Source organism: Semicossyphus pulcher, unplaced genomic scaffold (assembly GCF_022749685.1).
Source record: "Semicossyphus pulcher isolate SPU_LCO1_2020_fin unplaced genomic scaffold, fSemPul1.0.p SCAF_14, whole genome shotgun sequence".
In the NCBI taxonomy this organism is placed as follows: Eukaryota; Metazoa; Chordata; class Actinopteri; order Labriformes; family Labridae; genus Semicossyphus; species Semicossyphus pulcher.
In genome coordinates this window covers 17,297,943-17,316,744 of record NW_027211648.1, presented here as the reverse complement: position 1 = coordinate 17,316,744, position 18,802 = coordinate 17,297,943, and the positions used below count along the sequence as shown (strand labels likewise).

The window sequence follows — 18,802 nt, the reverse complement described above, 5'->3', positions numbered from 1 at the left end:
ATTCAGTACGGAGGCAAACTTGACATCTCAGCTCTGACGCTTACATCAAACTGGACTTTGAGCTGCTCAGGATCGAGCTCAGAGAGTTAAAGGCTCTCGTGTCTGAGCTCAAAGAGTCCGTCAGCTCCTCCTCGCCCTTGCTGGACAGCCTGTACACTGAGGTGAGAAGAAAAGTTTCACAATCGGCCACACCGTTTCTTTGTCTTTGTTTGGTAACTGTGTCTTTTTGAGACATGTGCAGTATTGCTTTCCATATCAGGCAATATTGTGTCAATTTTTATGTGTAATATTATCCCAATATTGGGCTATGTTATGTTCATTATCATGTGCAATATTCATTCCAATACCAGGCTATATAATGTTCATTATCATCACATTATTGCTTTCAATATCAGGGGCTATATTTATATTTATAGAGTGCATCATCATGCGCAATACTATCGTTTATATATTAGTACCATGTTCAACATTACTTTAACCTTCAAAATCTTTTGCAATATTACTTTTTATTACTATCGTGTACAATAACGTTTTAAATCATGCACTATATTTACATTGATCATCTGGTGCTATATGAGCTGATCTGCTATGTGCTATACTTTTTACTTCTCGATATTACTGCAACTCCTACTGTCAACGTAATTGCCATCAATACAATCTACTGAGCTTACTTTTGTAAATAACCTATGTACTAATGCTGTTCCCTTACGCATTCTCTCTTTTCTTTTAACCAATACACACTTGATAGTTTATATTGTTATCTTTAAAAAGTGATCAATATCTTAAAACTGTACTCTAATTACGACAAACTCATTCAGAGATCCACCTTCACGCACCGCACTCTGCCACAGGGATATGCAGGCACCGGTAATAACTACATCGTTCATGGTAACACTGTTTATTACCAGGCTGCTGATGTCCAAAGTTAATCTCACCTCCTCTGTTTTTAGTCACATGCAAATCACAAAAGCAAGCGAAAAATTCACCTACACCTACTCACCAAACCAGTATCTGGACTTCTCAGCTGATGAGAAAGGATTGTGGGTAATGTATGCCATAGAGGAGGCCAAGGGTAAACTTGTCGTTGCTAAAATAGATGAGAAATCATTCGGTATTGGGGATGAATGTACCACCAGTGCATTCAAGCCTCTGGCGGGGAATGCTTTCATGGTGTGTGGGGTTATGTACGCCACCAGGCCCGGAGATCTGACCACTGAGGAGATCTATTACTCCTATGACACCAAGACAGGTGAGGAGAAGTACATGAGTATTCCCATTGAGAAGTTCTAGGAGAAATTTGTCAACCCGCACTACAATCCCACTGATCAGAGGCTTTACATGTGATGGCTATTGTCCTACAATAGTGATGGCTTGTGTTCTTTCATCTGCTGTATTGTGATTGATACAAAGGATCTACACTGACTTCCTGTAACACTTTAAGGCATTGGAACCTCTTCTGTTTCTGTTAATAAATCAATATTGAGCATTCAAATGAGTCTCCTGTCTTAATTTGATTTAAATGCAAATTAAAATATGACTTTGAGTAGTTGTGTAGTGATCATAAATCCCTTCCTGCTTTTTGGATAACGTTGCAGCATCTGATACATCCCAAGTCCTCCCCTCCTCTCCTTCCACCCTCCTCCATTCAGGACCTCCATCCCCCCTCTGTAAGCCAGCCCTCCCTTGGGGGGGAAACGACTCTCCTTTGTGCTGTGGTCGGAGCCTGGCTCCATCTGGTACTGAGCACCAAGGACCAGCAGATTAGGGTGAGCCCTCCATTCATAGTGGAAGGGAGACATCAAGCAAGAACCTCTAATTCAGATTCTAAAATTGAACTTTTTTCCTCTGGGGTTTGGTGGTAGTCAGCACTAAAAGCTATTTGGGAGTAAAACTAAGGGTTGAAAATGGCCTTCAGTCAGCGCACACAAAAACAGTACTGTCTCTTTAAATGGGCCAGCATCTGTCAGGATGAGAGGGAGGGGGGAAGTGTGGGCCTTGTGTGAAATGGTACCCTGAAGTGACATCACGCTCAGCCAATCGGCCGCCTCGCCTGAGCTCTCTCCTCCTCCCCTGCTCCTGAGATGACTGTGTTAAGGCGGCTGAAGACACGGGTGCTGCTGCTGATGATGATGCTGCTGCTGGTGTAGCTGCTGGGGTGGAGGGTCCAGGGCATGATCGGCTCACATCAGGTACAGTGTGTTTACTTGCCGTTTGTTCATGCTATTCATGCTATGGATTGCTAAATCATTGGCTAAGGGAGTGCATGTTTAAAGATGATGGATGGGGATGGAGGAGACTGAAGATGGCTTTGTGTGTTTCATAACACCCCTTGGAGGATGTCGCCTCCATGACTGTAACCAGGATGGGGTGTGTGTGTGTGTGTTTGTTTTTTAGCCACATTTACGAACGAGAACCATTATATTTGACATTTATGTATTGCATTATATATTGTAGTCAGCGTTAGCCGTTGCTAACTGACTGGTAATGCATTTTTACAACATAGCAATACATAATTCTAGTGATTTTAATAATTCTTGTCAGCAAAGGATGCATTTGCTCCTTGGGAATAATCCATTTCATGTGACGTGTGTATGCTTGTGTTAAATTCTAATTGACCAGAGTGTAGATTTTATAGACACATGTTTTTGTAGCATGAATAACTGTGAAAATAGAGCTAGATTTGAGCTCCAGTTTAATCTTTAATCCATGGTCATGTCAGGATTAATGCCAACGTAATTTACCTGAGACACGCGTCAGTTTGAGTCACCTCCCTGTCATCTTGGACGCTTTTAAACTCTGCTTCTTTCCATTCATCAGAAATAGTAGGCACCAGCTTGTACTCACTTCCTGTGCTGGTCTCAGGGGGTGTTAACTCTTTGCTTCCACCGGCTCAGATGATCATGCTCTGCTGCACAGACGTGAGCGTTGGAGTCGCTGTGGGCGGACACACACAGAGCCAGGTGACAACAGAGAGAGATGTGTCCTGCTGTTTATAGGAGCTGGGAGCAAAGGTGAGACAAGTTTAAACAGTAGCAGAATTATTTACTTTCTGTTTCTAAAGAAGCAGCTTATTCATACCTCGACTATCAGCTGTGTCTAAATTTAGTCCAGCTGAATCAACACTACCTTTTTTTGCTGTGCTCAGGCCCATCTGGTCCCTGAAGGGTCCAAAACAAGGCAGCGATGGCAAAGAGGGATTACCTGGTGGAGGCGGCCAAGCAGATCCGCATGGCCCTGGACAGCGAGGTCAACGAGGACTACGAGGCCGCTTTCAGCTACTACAAGAACGGGGTGGACCTGCTGCTGAATGGGGTCCAGTGTAAGTGGAAAAAATGTGATCTTCTAAAAAGTATTTAGGCGTGTTTGCACAAGACATGTGATGGACCAGAATAAAAACAGGAAGTAACAAACCAAAGGGAAGCACTTCATCAGAGTCATCAGTTAGCTGTGTCACAGCTACTGTGATTTTTATGCCTTTATTGGTGTCTGATTGAGCTTAATGTTTCACAGTGGACCCAAACAAGGACCGTCGGGAGGCAGTGAAGAGGAAGACGACCCAGTATCTGAAGAGGGCTGAAGAAATCTTCATAACACATCTGCAGGACAACCTCGGGAAGGGAAGCTCTCATTTAGGGGTCAGCCTTTACTATCATTTACAAAAAGTGAATCTTGGTTACCATGGTCACTGGCGCTAACGTCCTTTATGGGTCTCATCAACAGGGTTACAGCAGTCTGAGGTTCCGTCCAATCAGACATTTGAGCTCGCCTGTGGAGGACCTGGAGATGTGTAAGGTGGTGGGAGTGACTGATAAGGTAAGGTACTCTAACACTTACTACATGTGTGTTTTAGTGTGTGTGTTGGCTTTGTGTATAGACATGTTGTGTTGTATCTGCTTTGTGTTGGTCGACTGAAGATGTTATTTTTCATTCTAAAGGTCTTGATCGTCCAAAGTATGGTCAACAAGGAGACATTTGTTGTAAAGGTCAGTATGTTAAAACCAGTTTAAATTAAAGAGGGGGTATTATGCTGTTTCTCATTTTAAGACATATATATCATTTTACAATGTTGGATGTCCAGACTAAACGTTGGTGAAGTTTCAAATCTGTCGGTAAAAGTATGTTGGAGTAATCCCCAGCAAATCTCAGCTCAGTCTGCAGGCTGCTGCGAACGCCAGGTTTCAGACAGCTTTTTCTACACTGCACTTTGTGACATCACAAACTGCAGCCTCAGCAGGCTTCGGAGAGAGAAGAAAGTGGGCTTGTAGGGGCAGGGTTTCTTAAAGGGACAGAGTCGTTTCAGGCAGAGGCTGTATGAGGGCCTGCACAGAGCACCAGTGTGAGAAAAATGATGAGTTTTTTAAACTGTAAATTATGCTAAGCTACTCCACCGGTATCACAGAGTGAAACATGAAGCTTGAAATTAACACAATACCCTCCCTTTAAAGTCAAAGGTCAAGTTGCGAACATCTACCCTCTGATAGCGGATATGTTTTGGGGGTTGCCTTCTGGCAGCGAGCCCGTCCTTGTATTCTGTGGCAGGCCAGTCGATGGGATCTCTCTCCCTCCTGTCTCCCTGAGTATCATCCAGCATTGATCTGCCTGAAAGCTCTCAGCCTTTTAGCCGGTGCAAGCGCACCTCAAATTTCACCGACCAGAGAGACAGCGTAACAGACTAATCTCTAAAGGGGGGGAAGAACAAGTCGTAGTTGGACTATTTTTATTCTTTTGACCACATCTGACAGAGTTTTTCCTTTGTAATTTTCCATTTCTAAAAAGATCAGTCGTTTCCTTGTTCCTGTTGTTTCAGAGTCTGGTAAAGTCGAGCTGGGAGAGCAGGGACCAGCCAACCATCATTCCTCAGGGGGTGCCGTACATGGTGAAGCTGCTGAGATATTACGTCAGCGAGGATGCTGTATACCTGCATCTGGAGCATGTCAAAGGTGAGCAACTGTCAGTACTGCTGGGACAGTGTTGGACGGATGTGAAGCTCATTGGAAAAGCACTTTGACTTCCTTTGCCAGTAACAAGCAATTAAGCAGGGTTAGCCGTTAGCATTGGCATTAGCAGCAATGAAAAGCAATGTGGCTCCTATGTCTGATCAAGTGTGTCTTACCCTGTCGTCCTAAGGTGGGAGGCTCTTCTCCAAGCTGAACAAGCTTAGGAGCGAGAAGGCCAAGGAGCACCCAGAATGCTTCACTTCTGGCCAGCACAGCATCAAGATGAAGACCAGCTACACCTCGCCAACAATCAGCACAGACTACCAGCACAACAGCGCAGAGAGCAAGGGAGCGATTCCAGAGAAGTTAAGCGATGAGAGCCCAGATACTGACTTTACATCTTCATGGGATGAGACTCAGCAGCGACTGGAGAGCTGCGGGACTCACTCCTACATCGAGGAGACAGGTTGTCTGCAGAACAAACGCTCTGCAGCCTCATTTTATACCAAGCTTGAACGGCTGACTCTTCATTCTGGCTCGACGAAGACGCAGGTCGAGAACACACGCATCCATCCACCAGCTCCCAGTTTGTGTTTGCACTCCAGTGAAACTCAGGAACAGCCCGCTCTTCCTCTGTCTTGCGCTCGTGTCAGTCAAGCTCTCGATGTCATGTCAGGGCTTCATTTAAGGAAAGCCGGGATGGGGCTGACGGAGTGCAGCTCTGAGTTTGAGGAAGCTTGGAAAGCTGCAGATCCAGCACAAAACTGTGAGAAAACCAACCCCTATGCAGTGACTGACGGTCATTCTCACAGCACGCTAGGACCAACTTCACCTCATGCCAATCAGACCTCATTCATAAAAGCAGCATCACCAAACAGTGACAGTAATGGTTTGAGTTCCTCCCCCGCCATTTTGCATCTCCCTCTTCATTGCCAAACCCAGATCCGTGGCAGGGCATCATGGGAAACCAATGGCTCTCACCAAGGGTCTAACTCTGAAGAAATGGTTCCAGACTCAAAGCAGGACAGCAGCAGCCCCACAAATGAGGAAAGAAATGGAATGGTAGTCATCAGGAGCACGGACAGAGCAGTATTTTCTGAACACACAGACTCAAGCATCTCTGTAGAAAGCTCCTGGACTTCCTCTGCATCCCTGTGCCACAGCTTTGCAGCAAAACAGGGGACGTTTTCAGGGGTCCAGCTGGCGCTCTCAGGGGTGAAGTACAAAGGGGAAACCTGCCTAAAAGAGGGTGTAGAGGAGGCCCGCGAACTGAGTCCTAAAGAGAAACCACCTGCAAAAGAGCGATCATTTGTGAGCTGGTTCTCCTCCGGCCCCCCTGGACCCCCACCCAACAGGAAGACAGAGGATGCAGATGCTTTCCTTAAATCAGAAGGATCTGAGGGTCAGGGGGAGGACCAGATCATAGAGGTGGATGGTTGGTGCCACCTGCCCCGGTTCCCTGTGAAGCCCTCCAGGCCTGAAGATAAGGCCATGCAGACCTGCTGGGGACTTCCGGAGGCAGAGGTGCGCGTCTGGGGGGCTCAGATCCTGCTGGCACTGGAGAGTCTGCATCAGCAAGGCATCCTGTGTCGAGACCTCAACCCGAGAAACGTTCTGCTCACCAGCAACGGTGAGCTTGTAGAACTATAAAGCCCTTTTCCCACTGGTCCAAAAACACACTAAGACGCGACTCTGTAGTAGGCCCATTTTGACACGCTAATCTCCGTGCCTTTTCCGGCACGATGCTATGCTCCATTGGTTACTTCTGCGACTCCGTGTCATGTCAGCTACAAATTCCTTCCGTCTCCGTCCAAGCAGCGCTTGAACATCGTTCCAAATTTGCCGGCGCTGAGTTTGATAAATAGAGTGAATGACTAATAGATACAATAAAGACCTAACCACCGTAACATCTTCACTGTTTACTAATGCTGTCTCCGGCGCGTTTGTGACGTCAGACGGTGACGCAGCAGAAAAGAGACCTAAAGGAGTATACTTCACGGGCTGTGGGATAAGAGACATTCAGCATTTATTAGCAGGTCTTCCCGTGTCAGAAAAACCTGTGCCAACGCACTAATTTGGGTGGGAAAGGGGTATACGATTGCATGTGGGGTGGAAAAAGCAATATTTTAGGGGATTTTGATCAAATGTAACTTTTTTTTGCAGGAAAAGTGTGTTTGACATTTTTCGGCCAGTGGAGTGAAGTTCAGTCAGAGATTTGCTCCAAAGCCACGGACCAGATGTACTGTGCTCCAGGTAAAATATGCAATACTATAGGCTAAGAGCAGTGGTTGTTCCTTGCTGTAACCTGCCACCTAGTGGCAAGATTTAGATGGTTCACTTTAGTTTACTTTAGTTCACTTTATAAAAGGGGAAGTAAAGTAATGCAGATTTTGGAGCATAAATTGTCAAGAAATTTCCATGAATATATCTAACCTCAGCTCATTGAATGTTGGCAGAGATCGGTGGTGTATCCAGGGTTACAGAGGCCTGTGATTGGTGGAGCCTGGGGGCTTTGTTGTTTGAGCTACTAACAGGAATGGTAAGCAAGTTTCTACAAGTATGTTCAGTCTTACAGAATAAATTCTGCACCTCTGATTCTTGCAACATGTGACACTGGCTCATGGTTTCTCTGCTCACCTCCAGCCTCTCTGGCAGCTCCATCCAGCAGGAATCCACTCACACACCCAGCTGCTCATCCCCGACCACCTGAGCACTGCAGCTGCGTCTCTGCTCACTGAGGTCAGATTTAAAGCTTCTAACATCCACAAGGCCTCTGTGTTAAACCTGTCTAACATTAAACAGAAATACAATGACAGGGTGATGAACTTACAGTACACTTTCTCCCCTTTATGCTGCTCCACAGTTGCTTCAGTACGATGCCGGCTATCGCCTGGGCTCCGGAGGTGGAGGTGTCAGTGACATCAAGTGTCATCCCTTCTTCAGCGCAGTCTCGTGGAAAGCTCTGAGCTGCTAGCAGGAGCAGCTGCAGCTCCTCGGAGCCCTCTGTACTGCATTTAAATTGCAGTTGAACTGAATCCAAGCATCCTCATGAGGCCAAATGGGTGCAGCACCAGATCCTGAGTTCTTTTGAATTTTGTGCTTCCTAAAGAGAAATCACACGATAAAAACTGAAACAACAGCGTCCCTTCGAAAACCTAAACACATGTATTTTAACTGAGACTTAATTGATCGAAATTTTAAGTACTTTGATGCAATTTTGATACATTTACATTTTATTGTATCCATGCATTTGACCTTGTTTATTACCGTGCATGAAAACCAACCAACCAACACCTCAGACTAAATTCTGATTATTACAAATATTGAAATGTTTCCCATCAAATATTGTACAAATACGAAGATATGAGGCAATAAATTGTTACCTCTTCTCTATCACTGGTGTTATTACTCACTGCTGAGTAGTTTGTCTTGTGTGCCATGTGTTATAATTAATCTCTCTGACGCTGACAGGCAGCATCAAGCACATCCCGTCAAAAGCAAACACCTGAATTTCTGCTTTTGTTTTCAAAAGTTGGAAAAGTCAGTTTGTTTTCTGTTGTTTGCAATCCAAACAATCAAAAGGAAAAACCTGTTGATCTAGACAAGACGTTTCTTCTTAGGAAAACCAACATAAGTCTTATCTCCTAAACATGAAATGTAAAGGTTGGCCTTTTACTTAGACTTCTAAGTGAAACACAACTCACACAGGTAAGTGGCAAGTTAAAAGAAAACCTGGAAAAAAAAGTCACCACCTGGATTTAACTAAGCACATCGGTCCCTCCATTGGAAAATGACTGCAGTGATTAATATGCTTCAGCGTGCAACAAGTTATTTAACCCTATCTGATGCAGTGAGTAGCATTTTTCTCATTTCTTCTTTCATTTCTTAAACAACCATGTGACAACGATGACACATCCTGTGGTCGTGGAAAAGATGTGACTCAAATTGTGACAGAGTGGTTCAGGGAGCATGAGACATCATTTTCACACATAGATTGGCCACCATTGACCTTAACCACAATTGAACATCTTTGAGATGTGCTGGAGAAGATTTAGGGCGGCGGCCCGACTCTCCCATCATCAATACAAGATCTTGGCGAAAAATGAATGCAACTCTGGATGGAAATAAATGTAGTGACATTGAATAAGCTTATCAAAACGATACCACAGCGAATGTGTGCCGTAATCAAAGCTAAAGGCGGTCCATCTGAATATGAGTTTTTTTTGGCCAGGCAGTGTATGAGGGGAGAAACATGTCAGTGTCAGTATAAAGCACAAAAAAATCCCAGTCACAAAAACTACAGTCGAGTAATGCAGCTTTTATTGTTTAAAACGTTCTTTTTTTTTCTTAAATAGTCTTTCTTACACAGCATATAGAGAACTATCCTCACTTTTGTAAAACAGATGACAGAAATTCTAAAGAGGATTTTTTCACTTTGGACATTTTTGAACATCGTGTTTCTTGGTTTCTGGCCGCATGTGTGCTCATTGTTCTTCTCTCAACCAAAAGAATGAAACGACACTATTCAGTTTACAATATTTTTCAGTTGTATGTAGAAAATGACATATGGCGCATGAGTTATAGAATATCCTCTTTTTGATCTAGAGACCAGCACCACAGAAACCCCAGAGCCAAACAACAGCACCACACCCTTCCTCACAGCCAGCCTTACAAATGTCCAGCACACATCCAAACGGTTCTCCTTGTTTCTACTTAACCAATACAACAATACATCAATTGCAGTTACGGTAATGTTCATCAGGTGAGTACGGCCACTGCTCGTGTGGGGTGGTTTGTTTGGTTGGGCCTGGAGGTCACAGGGGGGTTTACATGTCGAGGAGCAGCACCCTGGGGTCCTCCACCACAGACTTGATCCTGCGGAGGAAAGTGACGGCCTCTCTTCCATCAATCAGACGATGGTCGTACGTCAGGGCGACGTACATCATGGGACGGATCTCCACCTGAGCAAGAGAAAAAAAAAAAGCTTGATTTGCTATTATTCTGTTATTTACATCCTTATATCTAATATCAAGATATAGCTAGAATTACCGCCTTTTGGTTGTAAGCCTCCACCAACTAGTCATGTTGAAGTTACATCTCTGTCTGCTAGATGTTGAAGTTATTAAACAAAACATATTAAGTGTATGTTTTGGCAAGATGGAACTTAAGACTATAGCGACATGTTTGATTCCAGCCCTCTCTTAGAGATTATTTTCCCAGAGGAGGAGAGAGTACTTATAAAGAGCTTTGACACATGATGCAATTATCATCACCTTAAGTTCAATATTAGCGAGATCAAAGAGCTTGTTGTGGATTACCAGAGGAACAAGTTGTCCTGGTTGTCATCCAGTGAGAGGAAGTGAAAAGGGTGGATTCATACAAGTACCTTGAGGTCTAAATCAATCTCAGTGACCTTGACATTTGTCCACCAAAATCTAATCACATCATTCGGTACAAGAGAGACGTTTGTGCCAACATTTATTATAATTAGCGTAGGAATTCCAAAATTTAATCAGTTCATCCTTGACTCCAAGTGAACAAAATTTGAAGAAATTCCCTCCAGGCATTCGTAAGATATCAAGTTCACAAGAACAGGACGGACGGACAACCCGAAAACAATGCCTCCGGCCATGGCTATCGCCAGCACGGAGCATAAAAATACAGTATATAGTTTAACACTGGTTAGTGTGGAAAATAGAGACCTCGGCTAGAATATTCAGAATATGTTTCTTAAACAAAAATAGATGGCACAGAAATGTTTGAATCCATTAAAATCCAAAAATCTAAAAAGCTAATTCTGGCTGTTACCGAGTGTTGTTTACTAAAGACGTGCAGGCAGAATAAGAAATACCAACAATTTATCTTATTAGATCTATTGTCAACATTCATTTTCCACATGTTCGCTGTGCTGTCTTATATTGCACAGACTTTTTATATCTGTATGTTAAACATTGAGGAAACCCACCTTGCCACCGATTGCAACCGGCCTGTCAAAGATGCCATGCATTCCTAAAATAGCAGACTGTGGCGGGTTGATTATAGGTGTGCCGAACATGGACCCAAACACGCCACCGTTACTGATGGTGAAGGTTCCTCCGTCCATGTCCTCAACAGCCAGCTCATTCTTACGGGCCTGCAAACAAACATTCATGATTACAATCGATTGCGTGATATAAGGAGTTATGAATTAAGACAAAGACATGACTTCTAATATGTAAAAATAAAAGATGACCTTTTCTCCCAACATGCTGATGGCCTTCTCAATATCAGCAAAATTCATTCCTTCTACGCTGCGGATTACAGGAACCACCAAACCCTGAGTGAGAAGTCATATTAGTGTTAGAGTTTTCTGCCCTTTGCTTTAGAAACAAGAGGAACATCAAGCACTTACACTTTAATCTAATGCACTTGTGTTACCTTTGGCGTGGCAACGGCCACACTGATGTCGACATAGTCCCTGTACACAATCTCTTTGGTTGTGTCATCAATTACTGAAAATACAAAAAGAATAACAAACATGTTTACAGATTAAATTAATCAAAGACAAAAAGTATTTTAAACTGTGAATCACCACTACATTTGCCATTAACATTTCCTGTTAACGTGACATTTTCTATGACATGCAAGTATAAGGTTGTGGAACATGAAACCCAGTTTTTTTTTAGATGTTTAATACCCAGCATACAGACCCTGCTTCATGTGGTCGATCTAAATAGGTCAGGGTGGTATGAAGGAGCAGTAAATAAATGTTGGTTTTGAGGTTATGGAAAGGAATACTGAAACTTAAATGGTTTCTTCACCACACGTACACTTGCAGAGGCGAGACACCATACGTGCCATGCACAAGTCAGTTTCACACCACAAGGTGAGATTTCTCAGTGTTTTAAGGTGAAATCTTTACCTGCATTAACAGCAGGTTGGTCAGCCAGCGCGTAGGCAGCAGCCTTCACAAATGCAGACATGAAGCCCAACTTCATGTTGTGCTTTTTCAGGAAGGCATCTTTGTACGTCTTCCTCATCTCTGTGATGTTGCTGCAAGAAAAGGAAAGAAAAAATACATACATCAACTAACAATGTTACCATTAAAGCAAGAAAAAGCTGAGGGGGGGGGAGGAAACTTGATTTGATGACATTCACAAAAGTAATGGAGAAAAATTCAAAGAGAAGAAAATCTGTGGGCCAGAAAGCTGGGTTGATTATTTAAATATACACTCACCGGCCACTTCATTAGGTACACCTGAAAAATCTAATGTAACCCAATACACCAGCTCAGCCATAAGACTTGCTTTCATGTTGCCTGTAATGTACAGGCTTTTTCCTAAGCTGTCATAGAGGTGTTCATTCAGTGATACTTCAGCGTCAACGTCCTAATTGGTGGTGGGGCTGTACTGAGGTGTTTCTAATACTCTGGCCCCCTCATGTTTGTAACTAGGGAAGATAAAAATTAGAGATACATCTCAATACACTGCCTGGTCACTCTTTTTAGTTGGGCCGCCTTTAGCTTTGATTACAGCACATATTCGCCGTGGCATTGTTTTGAAAAGCTTATGCAATGTCACAACATTTACTCTCGTCCAGAGTTGCATTAATTTTTCACCAAGACCTTGTATTGATGATGGGAGAGTCGGCCGCTGCATAAAGTCATCCCAAAGATGCTCAATGGGGTTAAGGTCTGGAGTCAGTGGTGAAAATGATGTCTCATGCTCCCTGAACCACTCTTTCACAGTTTGAGCCCGATCTTGCCTATTTGCTTAGTTAAATCCAGGTGGTTTCAGTGTATAATGTAGTTCAGTACAGCACCACCTTTAACTATAGCCTCAGTAATTAACAATTGAATTTACACACTTCCAACTCACAACAAAACAAAAATCAACACGAACTAAACTTCATAAAAGCAGAATCCATGGCAGTGCTGTTGTATTGAACTACATTCGATTTTTCAGGTGTACCTAATGAAGTGGCCGGTGAGTGTACATTCACACATGTAAAGTAAAGATGCGCCGATTAAGCTGATTTTTTAATGACTTTAAAAATTAATTTGATAACAAAAAATGTTGACTGATTTGTCAGTGTTTGTTGCTGTATTTACAACAAACACAGCATCAAGTCTTGAATGTTCATTAAACCTGGTATTTATTATTGTAATAATATCATAGAATAATCCAGCAGGATAGAAACAGAAACATAGATTTTGGAAACTTAAAATGCTGTAAACGTGTAAAGACTAACATAACTTTAAAGGAGGGGAACTCTGTTTTCAGTGGCTATAAAACAGTGTTGTTACATATTGTGGTGAAATAAAGCTATTGAAATTGGCCTGCTAATCGTTTCACTATTGCTCATTTTTCTCTTGTATCTCTCTTTTTAATTGTTTGTTTTCCTGTCTCTAACCCTGTTGAAGCTCTAGGGTTTCTCCGCTAACATAATTAGCCCCTCCCAAGACACAGACTCTCCGAGAAAGGAGAGAAGAAGCGATAAAAATCTTCACTTTCTAGAGCCTGTAAATCTTATTGGGCTGTCATAAAAGCCCATATCGGTTGAGGCAGCTCTTCCACTCAGCGCGCAGGTCTCTGTGGGCCCCTGCAGATGCCCCGGCCTCCTGCTCTGACTCGCTCCTTCGGCTCCAGATGAGCCCTAGCCTGGGAAGTCTTCCTCCAGACCGTCAATGTCAATCCAATTAGGATACATAGAAAACCCTGAATAGCCGAAAGCTGACACCACACATTTGCGGGGAAAAAGAAATCCTCAAAGTGTCCTCTTCAGCACAGGGGGCAAGTGGAGACAATAACATTTCCTTGTAAATTAATAAAACCTGTTTTACCAATTCTTATCTTCGTGTTAGATGGCATTACCACCAAATATTTACATTCCAGTGTTTAAGAGGATATTGGGTTTCAAAAAGCTTTTCCTATCTGGCAGATTTCAATCTATAACCACGTTAACCAATGTTGTTTTGGCTTTTAACGCAGACATACATACAGTGGTATACTGTGTAAGTACTGCATAAGAACGCACACTTACAAACACATTGAATAATACTTAAACAAGTTTTGATTCCTACACTATATAAAGTCCATCTTTTTCCCCTCAGTTGCTTCTTTTTCTGTGATAATGTTGCAGAGCACATTTCTCATTTCTTATCTAAAATAGCAGTGAGGGTTTAATAATGTAGGTCAGCTAATTTAGCATTTCCTACCTCATGTCGACCTCATTAAACGTGGTCAACATAGCACAGGTGTTTTGAGCTTCCTTCAGTCTCTGAGCAATTCTCAGTCTCATGCGGTTCATCTTAACCTGATATCAAAAACAAAAATGATCAGAGTCAGTAAACACACCAGCTCCTAAATATGACTTTACTCTACAAGATTAAACAATTCTGTTATTAAATAACTCAAATGTAATGTAGATGTTGTGATTTTGTGCATGTTACCCTGCTCTCTGTCCTGGCTCCTTTAGCCCCCGCATCTGCTTGGACTACCGGAGCAGCCAGAGCGGCGGTGGGCTTGATGGCTGAAACTAAGAGAAAGACATAAAGAAGCAGTTACACAGTTTATTAGTGAGAGCCCCCGCCTACAGAGAGCTGAACAATGATTAATCATGTAAGCTCGAGGTCAAGAGCACAGATGTCAAGCAAAACACTTCTCACATGACACAGGCCGGCTGTCTCACTACAACTAACCTGGTTTGGTGTCCATAGCATGTGCTGGCACAGGTGGCACAGGGGGCATAGTGGTGGGAATGGGGCCCACAGCTGAGGGAGGAGGGGGTGGAGGAGGAGCAGCAGAAGGTGGCGGGGGAGCTGCGGCGGCCGGAGCCTCGGCTTTTGGAGCTTCTGCAGCTTTAGGAGGACCAGCTTAAAAAAAGAGAGGCAGACAAACATAATTGTAAAGCCTCGTCTTTGTAATCATAGTTGTTGTAAATTTAAAATAAAAATACAGCAGTATAGACCTCCTTTTCGAAGCTTAAAGAGCGGAGTTCCTCCCTCAACCTTGCCTCCATCGGGGACCAAAAGCTCCTCAATCACTCCAGCAGCAGGAGAAGGAACCTGCACTGATGTCTGAGAACAAATTTAAAATTATTTATTAAGTTTTAAACAATTTAAACAAATCTGGGACATTTCCTAAATAACATAAACTTTATAAATTTACTGGGGTCAAACTATTGATTCTATGCATACATTTAAATGGAAATAAAACTATAATCAAATGTTTTTTTTAAAGTACAGATTTCAGTTTTGCCCTCTTTTTTGCCTTTGTCTTATTTCTCAAACCAGTCAGTGCCAGCAAATTTCAAGGATAAAGTGGAAAGAGACAACACGCCCAAATTATTTGATTTATTTTGTGACACACGCTGAAGGCTTTCTACTTTCTTGGCCAAAGCCGGACAATCACCAGCGATCACAAACAGAGGGGAGTCTTTATGACATCTACTTAGTTTTACCTTATCAGTCTCAATCTCGCACACCACCTCATCCTCCGAGACGCTGTCTCCAACAGCTGTAAGGAGAAAATGGTTTTAGCATTTTAGAACAAGCTGACTTCATTTTCTATTATTTGGCTGATGTTGAAACAGATATAATGATCATGTGTTTATTAATAAAAGGAGTTACCTTTCTCCCACCTCACGTCCCCCTCTGTGACAGATTCTGCAAACGCAGGGGTCTTAACTGTGACAAGTTCATCTCCTGGAGAACAAAGACAAGTAATAGGAAATGCATTTATTCACTCCTCACATCATTGTTTGTTTTTTTTAATACTCAGATAAATTTTGAAATTGAAGGCACACATGCTCAAACATACTGAAGGCTACAGACGTCCTGAAGTACTGGATTTGGAAGACGCTGGACCGGGGATCAGATTTTCTAAAGAAATAAAATAAAAATCAGACAAATAATAACAAATTTCCCACATTAATACAGGTTATCATCCAAGAGTACTAATAATGATTGCTGATAAAGTATAAGATTATGTGCATTGAAAGCCACATGCTATATTTAGTGTATTATAGACAGAGTTACTGATATTAAAAAATAGATTCATGACAGTGCACCGTTTGAAGGAGTTAGGGCACTTTGTAAACCACTAACTGTCAACACTAATACTGTCCATGTCAGAAATAAACAACACATGGTGTAAAATCGTGTATCATATTTGGATCTTAAAACTGCGACCTCCTCCAAGATTACAGCCCCTCCCGCACCCTCCGCTCGGCCTCTGCTGGACTATTAACCATCCCCATATCACGCCTCAGCACCACGGGTGCCCGAGCCTTCAGCTGCTCGGCACCCAGACTATGGAACTCCCTCCCCCCACAAAACCCACCTGATCAAACTGGCATATTCACTCTGACACTGTGCACTACACTTGTTTTAGGTTGATGTCTGGTTTTAATAATGTTCAATGTTTTATTTTATGCTTTTATTCTCTGTAAGGTGACCTTGAGTGACTTGAAAGGCGCCATAAAATAAAGTAAAATAAATGTATTATTATTATCATTATTATTATTATTATTATTATTATTATTAAAGTGTCTTTAAGGGGAGGAATACTTACACATTGCTGTTGAGAGTAACAGAATGGCTAACTGACAGAGCTGTAGGAAAACAAACAAGAGCTACGAGTTAAACACTTTCTTGCAGAAGAACCATCCCAAAGTAAATACTGTAATGAAAGACTACAAGCTTGAACATTAAGCACACATACCTGAAGCAGCCCGACGAGCTAACACATTATTCCCCTGAAAAAAAAGCAGTCCAGAATTACAAAATGTCTGCTAATTCATGGATTTAATGCAATGTGCAAAATAAAAACTCTACTATGATTCACAAGCATAACATTTAAGGGGCAGTTAGCATTCATAATTTCATAATGAAAAGTTAAATTACAATGCCTAACATTGATAATAAATAACGGTTAGAAATGAACATACATGGTAACTAAAAAGAGTCAACAACAGGCTACTGTGGGTCAAAGGTCAGCACTATGCGCTTGAAAATGATCTTTGACATGATCGATCAAATGATTTCACAAACAGGTGGCTTGAGTGGTTTTGCATGAGAACTGAACCAGCAAATTAACAAAAGTTTTTCTTGTTTAAACAGTTGCATTAAAGCTTTATGATTTACTACTGATAGTACAGGCAATTTTCCATTTAAACTAACAGATTTCACTAACATTTGACTTTGCTAAGTTAGCTTCCAATGCTGCTACATAAAGTTGCACTGTAAATGATAAAAACATGAACCAAAGACTTCCTTTAAGTTAGCTAAACTGGGCGTTTTCTCTCATTTACCGCAATATGACCTCAGTATGACAGCTAAAAGCACAAAGCTAACCTCCCCATGCATTTAACATACAGTGCTAGCATGCTCTTGCTAGCTTCATAAACATTATTGAACAAGTTTGTGTTAACTGTAATGTTACATGAACACGGAGCAGGTACTTTCTGTTATGTCAAACACATTTCACGTGAATGTCAAACCGACAGACCAACTCAACACGTTGGGCACTGCTCTGAACTTTAACAGACTGCAGCAAAGACTTGTCAAGGAAAGTGTCATACTGTCCTTGGTCTCCAATGTTACGGCCTGTCCGCGGCCTGCTGCAGCGAGCCGGCTATTGCTAATGCTAGCTCTGATAGCGCTCAACAAACAGAGGCTTCCCCCAGTCCCACAGACAGCGAGAAGTCCTGTCGCGAGGGGCATCTACAACATTTTATTTGCTTGTGGCCTACCTGGCGGATGGCAGAGAGGGAACGGCCAAAATTCCTGGTGAGACACCGGGAATGGGATAACATGGTGGCTGTGTGACAGCAGCCTGTCGGCGGAAGGGAATCTCTGGTCACAGCGACAGGCTCGGATGGGCACGCGCAAGAAACGAGGAAGTAGTGTGGGATAAACCAAGTTATCCGAGGGGAGGGGGGGCAGGTGGGGGGTGCTGTCGGCATTTGATTCCTCCCTTATTCCTGTTAATCCAGACAACAAACATACAAAAAGACTGTAAATATAAATATATTCATATATTAACACCTTTAGAGCATACAGGTAAGAAAATACAGATAGATAATGGCATAAAAGTAGAAATAAGATAAGGTCAATATAAGATACGGCAATACCAACAGGTAACAATATCAAATACAGTAGGCCTAATATTAATAGAATACACATAACATAACATAACATAACATAATAAGATAGTACCTACAATACCTAACATTGGAAATATTGATGAATGATAGTAGAAAAATAGAATAGATGTTACATTTTCAGCTACACTGTCACTATACACTATATATATATAATGGAATAAAATAGCGATAAGTTTCAATAACTTTTTCAAATGGCAAAGCTAATGAGTAGAGTATAACTTTTAATTACGCTGTCAAGAGTATAGAGGATTGTTTCGTAATATTTATTTTATGCATGATATAATGTAATTAAGGTGTGTACTTACACTGTGTACACTCCTGTCTTCTTTGTTTTATGTGCTCTTTATTATTATGTCTGTCACTGCTTGGCAACCAATATTGATTTATGTATGCTTACATCACGTATGCATGTACACCATGCTGACCGAGTTGTTGGTTTCCAGTTAAAGCCCAATATTAGGAAATAATAACTGACCTATGGATATGACTGCATATTTCAAGACATTATTCTATTTTTAAATATTAATTTGGCTTCAGTCCCTCAGTTTTGAAGCCCACAATTCAACCAGTAGCCTATCACTCCAACACCTTATAAATACTTTCCCCTTCTTGACATGTTTTTAGGTGCTGATCGACCAGCTCTCTGAAGGCCACGCCCCAGCTGCGTTTGATGCATCGCCTCTCCCTCGTGCTGCTGCTGCTGCTGTGTGACTGACAGT

General features: G+C 42.3%; 2 protein-coding genes across 2 annotated transcripts; one reads left to right on the top strand and one right to left on the bottom strand.

The window, feature by feature from the left end:
- Positions 1 to 2,104: 2,104 nt before the first annotated feature.
- Positions 2,105 to 8,328, top strand: rps6kl1 (ribosomal protein S6 kinase-like 1). Its single transcript, XM_069661832.1, has 12 exons — positions 2,105 to 2,189; positions 2,895 to 3,011; positions 3,146 to 3,319; positions 3,511 to 3,635; positions 3,721 to 3,813; positions 3,936 to 3,983; positions 4,808 to 4,940; positions 5,128 to 6,567; positions 7,101 to 7,190; positions 7,394 to 7,476; positions 7,581 to 7,676; positions 7,801 to 8,328. Exons 3-12 carry the CDS (start codon positions 3,184 to 3,186, stop codon positions 7,909 to 7,911), a joined length of 2,355 nt encoding a protein of 784 aa, XP_069517933.1. The 5' UTR covers positions 2,105 to 2,189; positions 2,895 to 3,011; positions 3,146 to 3,183; the 3' UTR covers positions 7,912 to 8,328.
- A 907-nt stretch (positions 8,329 to 9,235) lies between these two features.
- dlst (dihydrolipoamide S-succinyltransferase) lies at positions 9,236 to 17,769 on the bottom strand. Its single transcript, XM_069661657.1, has 15 exons — positions 17,670 to 17,769; positions 16,640 to 16,673; positions 16,490 to 16,529; positions 15,737 to 15,798; positions 15,547 to 15,621; positions 15,378 to 15,433; positions 14,886 to 14,994; positions 14,617 to 14,790; positions 14,368 to 14,453; positions 14,134 to 14,231; positions 11,839 to 11,969; positions 11,355 to 11,428; positions 11,170 to 11,253; positions 10,903 to 11,070; positions 9,236 to 9,898 (listed from the first exon to the last, which is right to left on the bottom strand). Exons 1-15 carry the CDS (start codon positions 17,730 to 17,732, stop codon positions 9,764 to 9,766), a joined length of 1,389 nt encoding a protein of 462 aa, XP_069517758.1. The 5' UTR covers positions 17,733 to 17,769; the 3' UTR covers positions 9,236 to 9,763.
- Between the last annotated feature and the right edge of the window lie 1,033 nt (positions 17,770 to 18,802).

Coding starts and splice junctions, on each gene's coding strand:
- rps6kl1 (XM_069661832.1), top strand. CDS start 3,184: ATGGCAAAGAGGGATTACCTGGTGGAGGCGGCCAAGCAGATCCGCATG. Junction 3,636..3,720: donor AGGGAAGCTCTCATTTAGGG/GTCAGCCTTTAC, acceptor TCTCATCAACAG/GGTTACAGCAGTCTGAGGTT. Junction 6,568..7,100: donor CGTTCTGCTCACCAGCAACG/GTGAGCTTGTAG, acceptor TTTTTTTTGCAG/GAAAAGTGTGTTTGACATTT.
- dlst (XM_069661657.1), bottom strand. CDS start 17,732: ATGTTATCCCATTCCCGGTGTCTCACCAGGAATTTTGGCCGTTCCCTC. Junction 15,434..15,546: donor GGACGTGAGGTGGGAGAAAG/GTAACTCCTTTT, acceptor TTCTCCTTACAG/CTGTTGGAGACAGCGTCTCG. Junction 11,429..11,838: donor CCAACCTGCTGTTAATGCAG/GTAAAGATTTCA, acceptor TTGTATTTTCAG/TAATTGATGACACAACCAAA.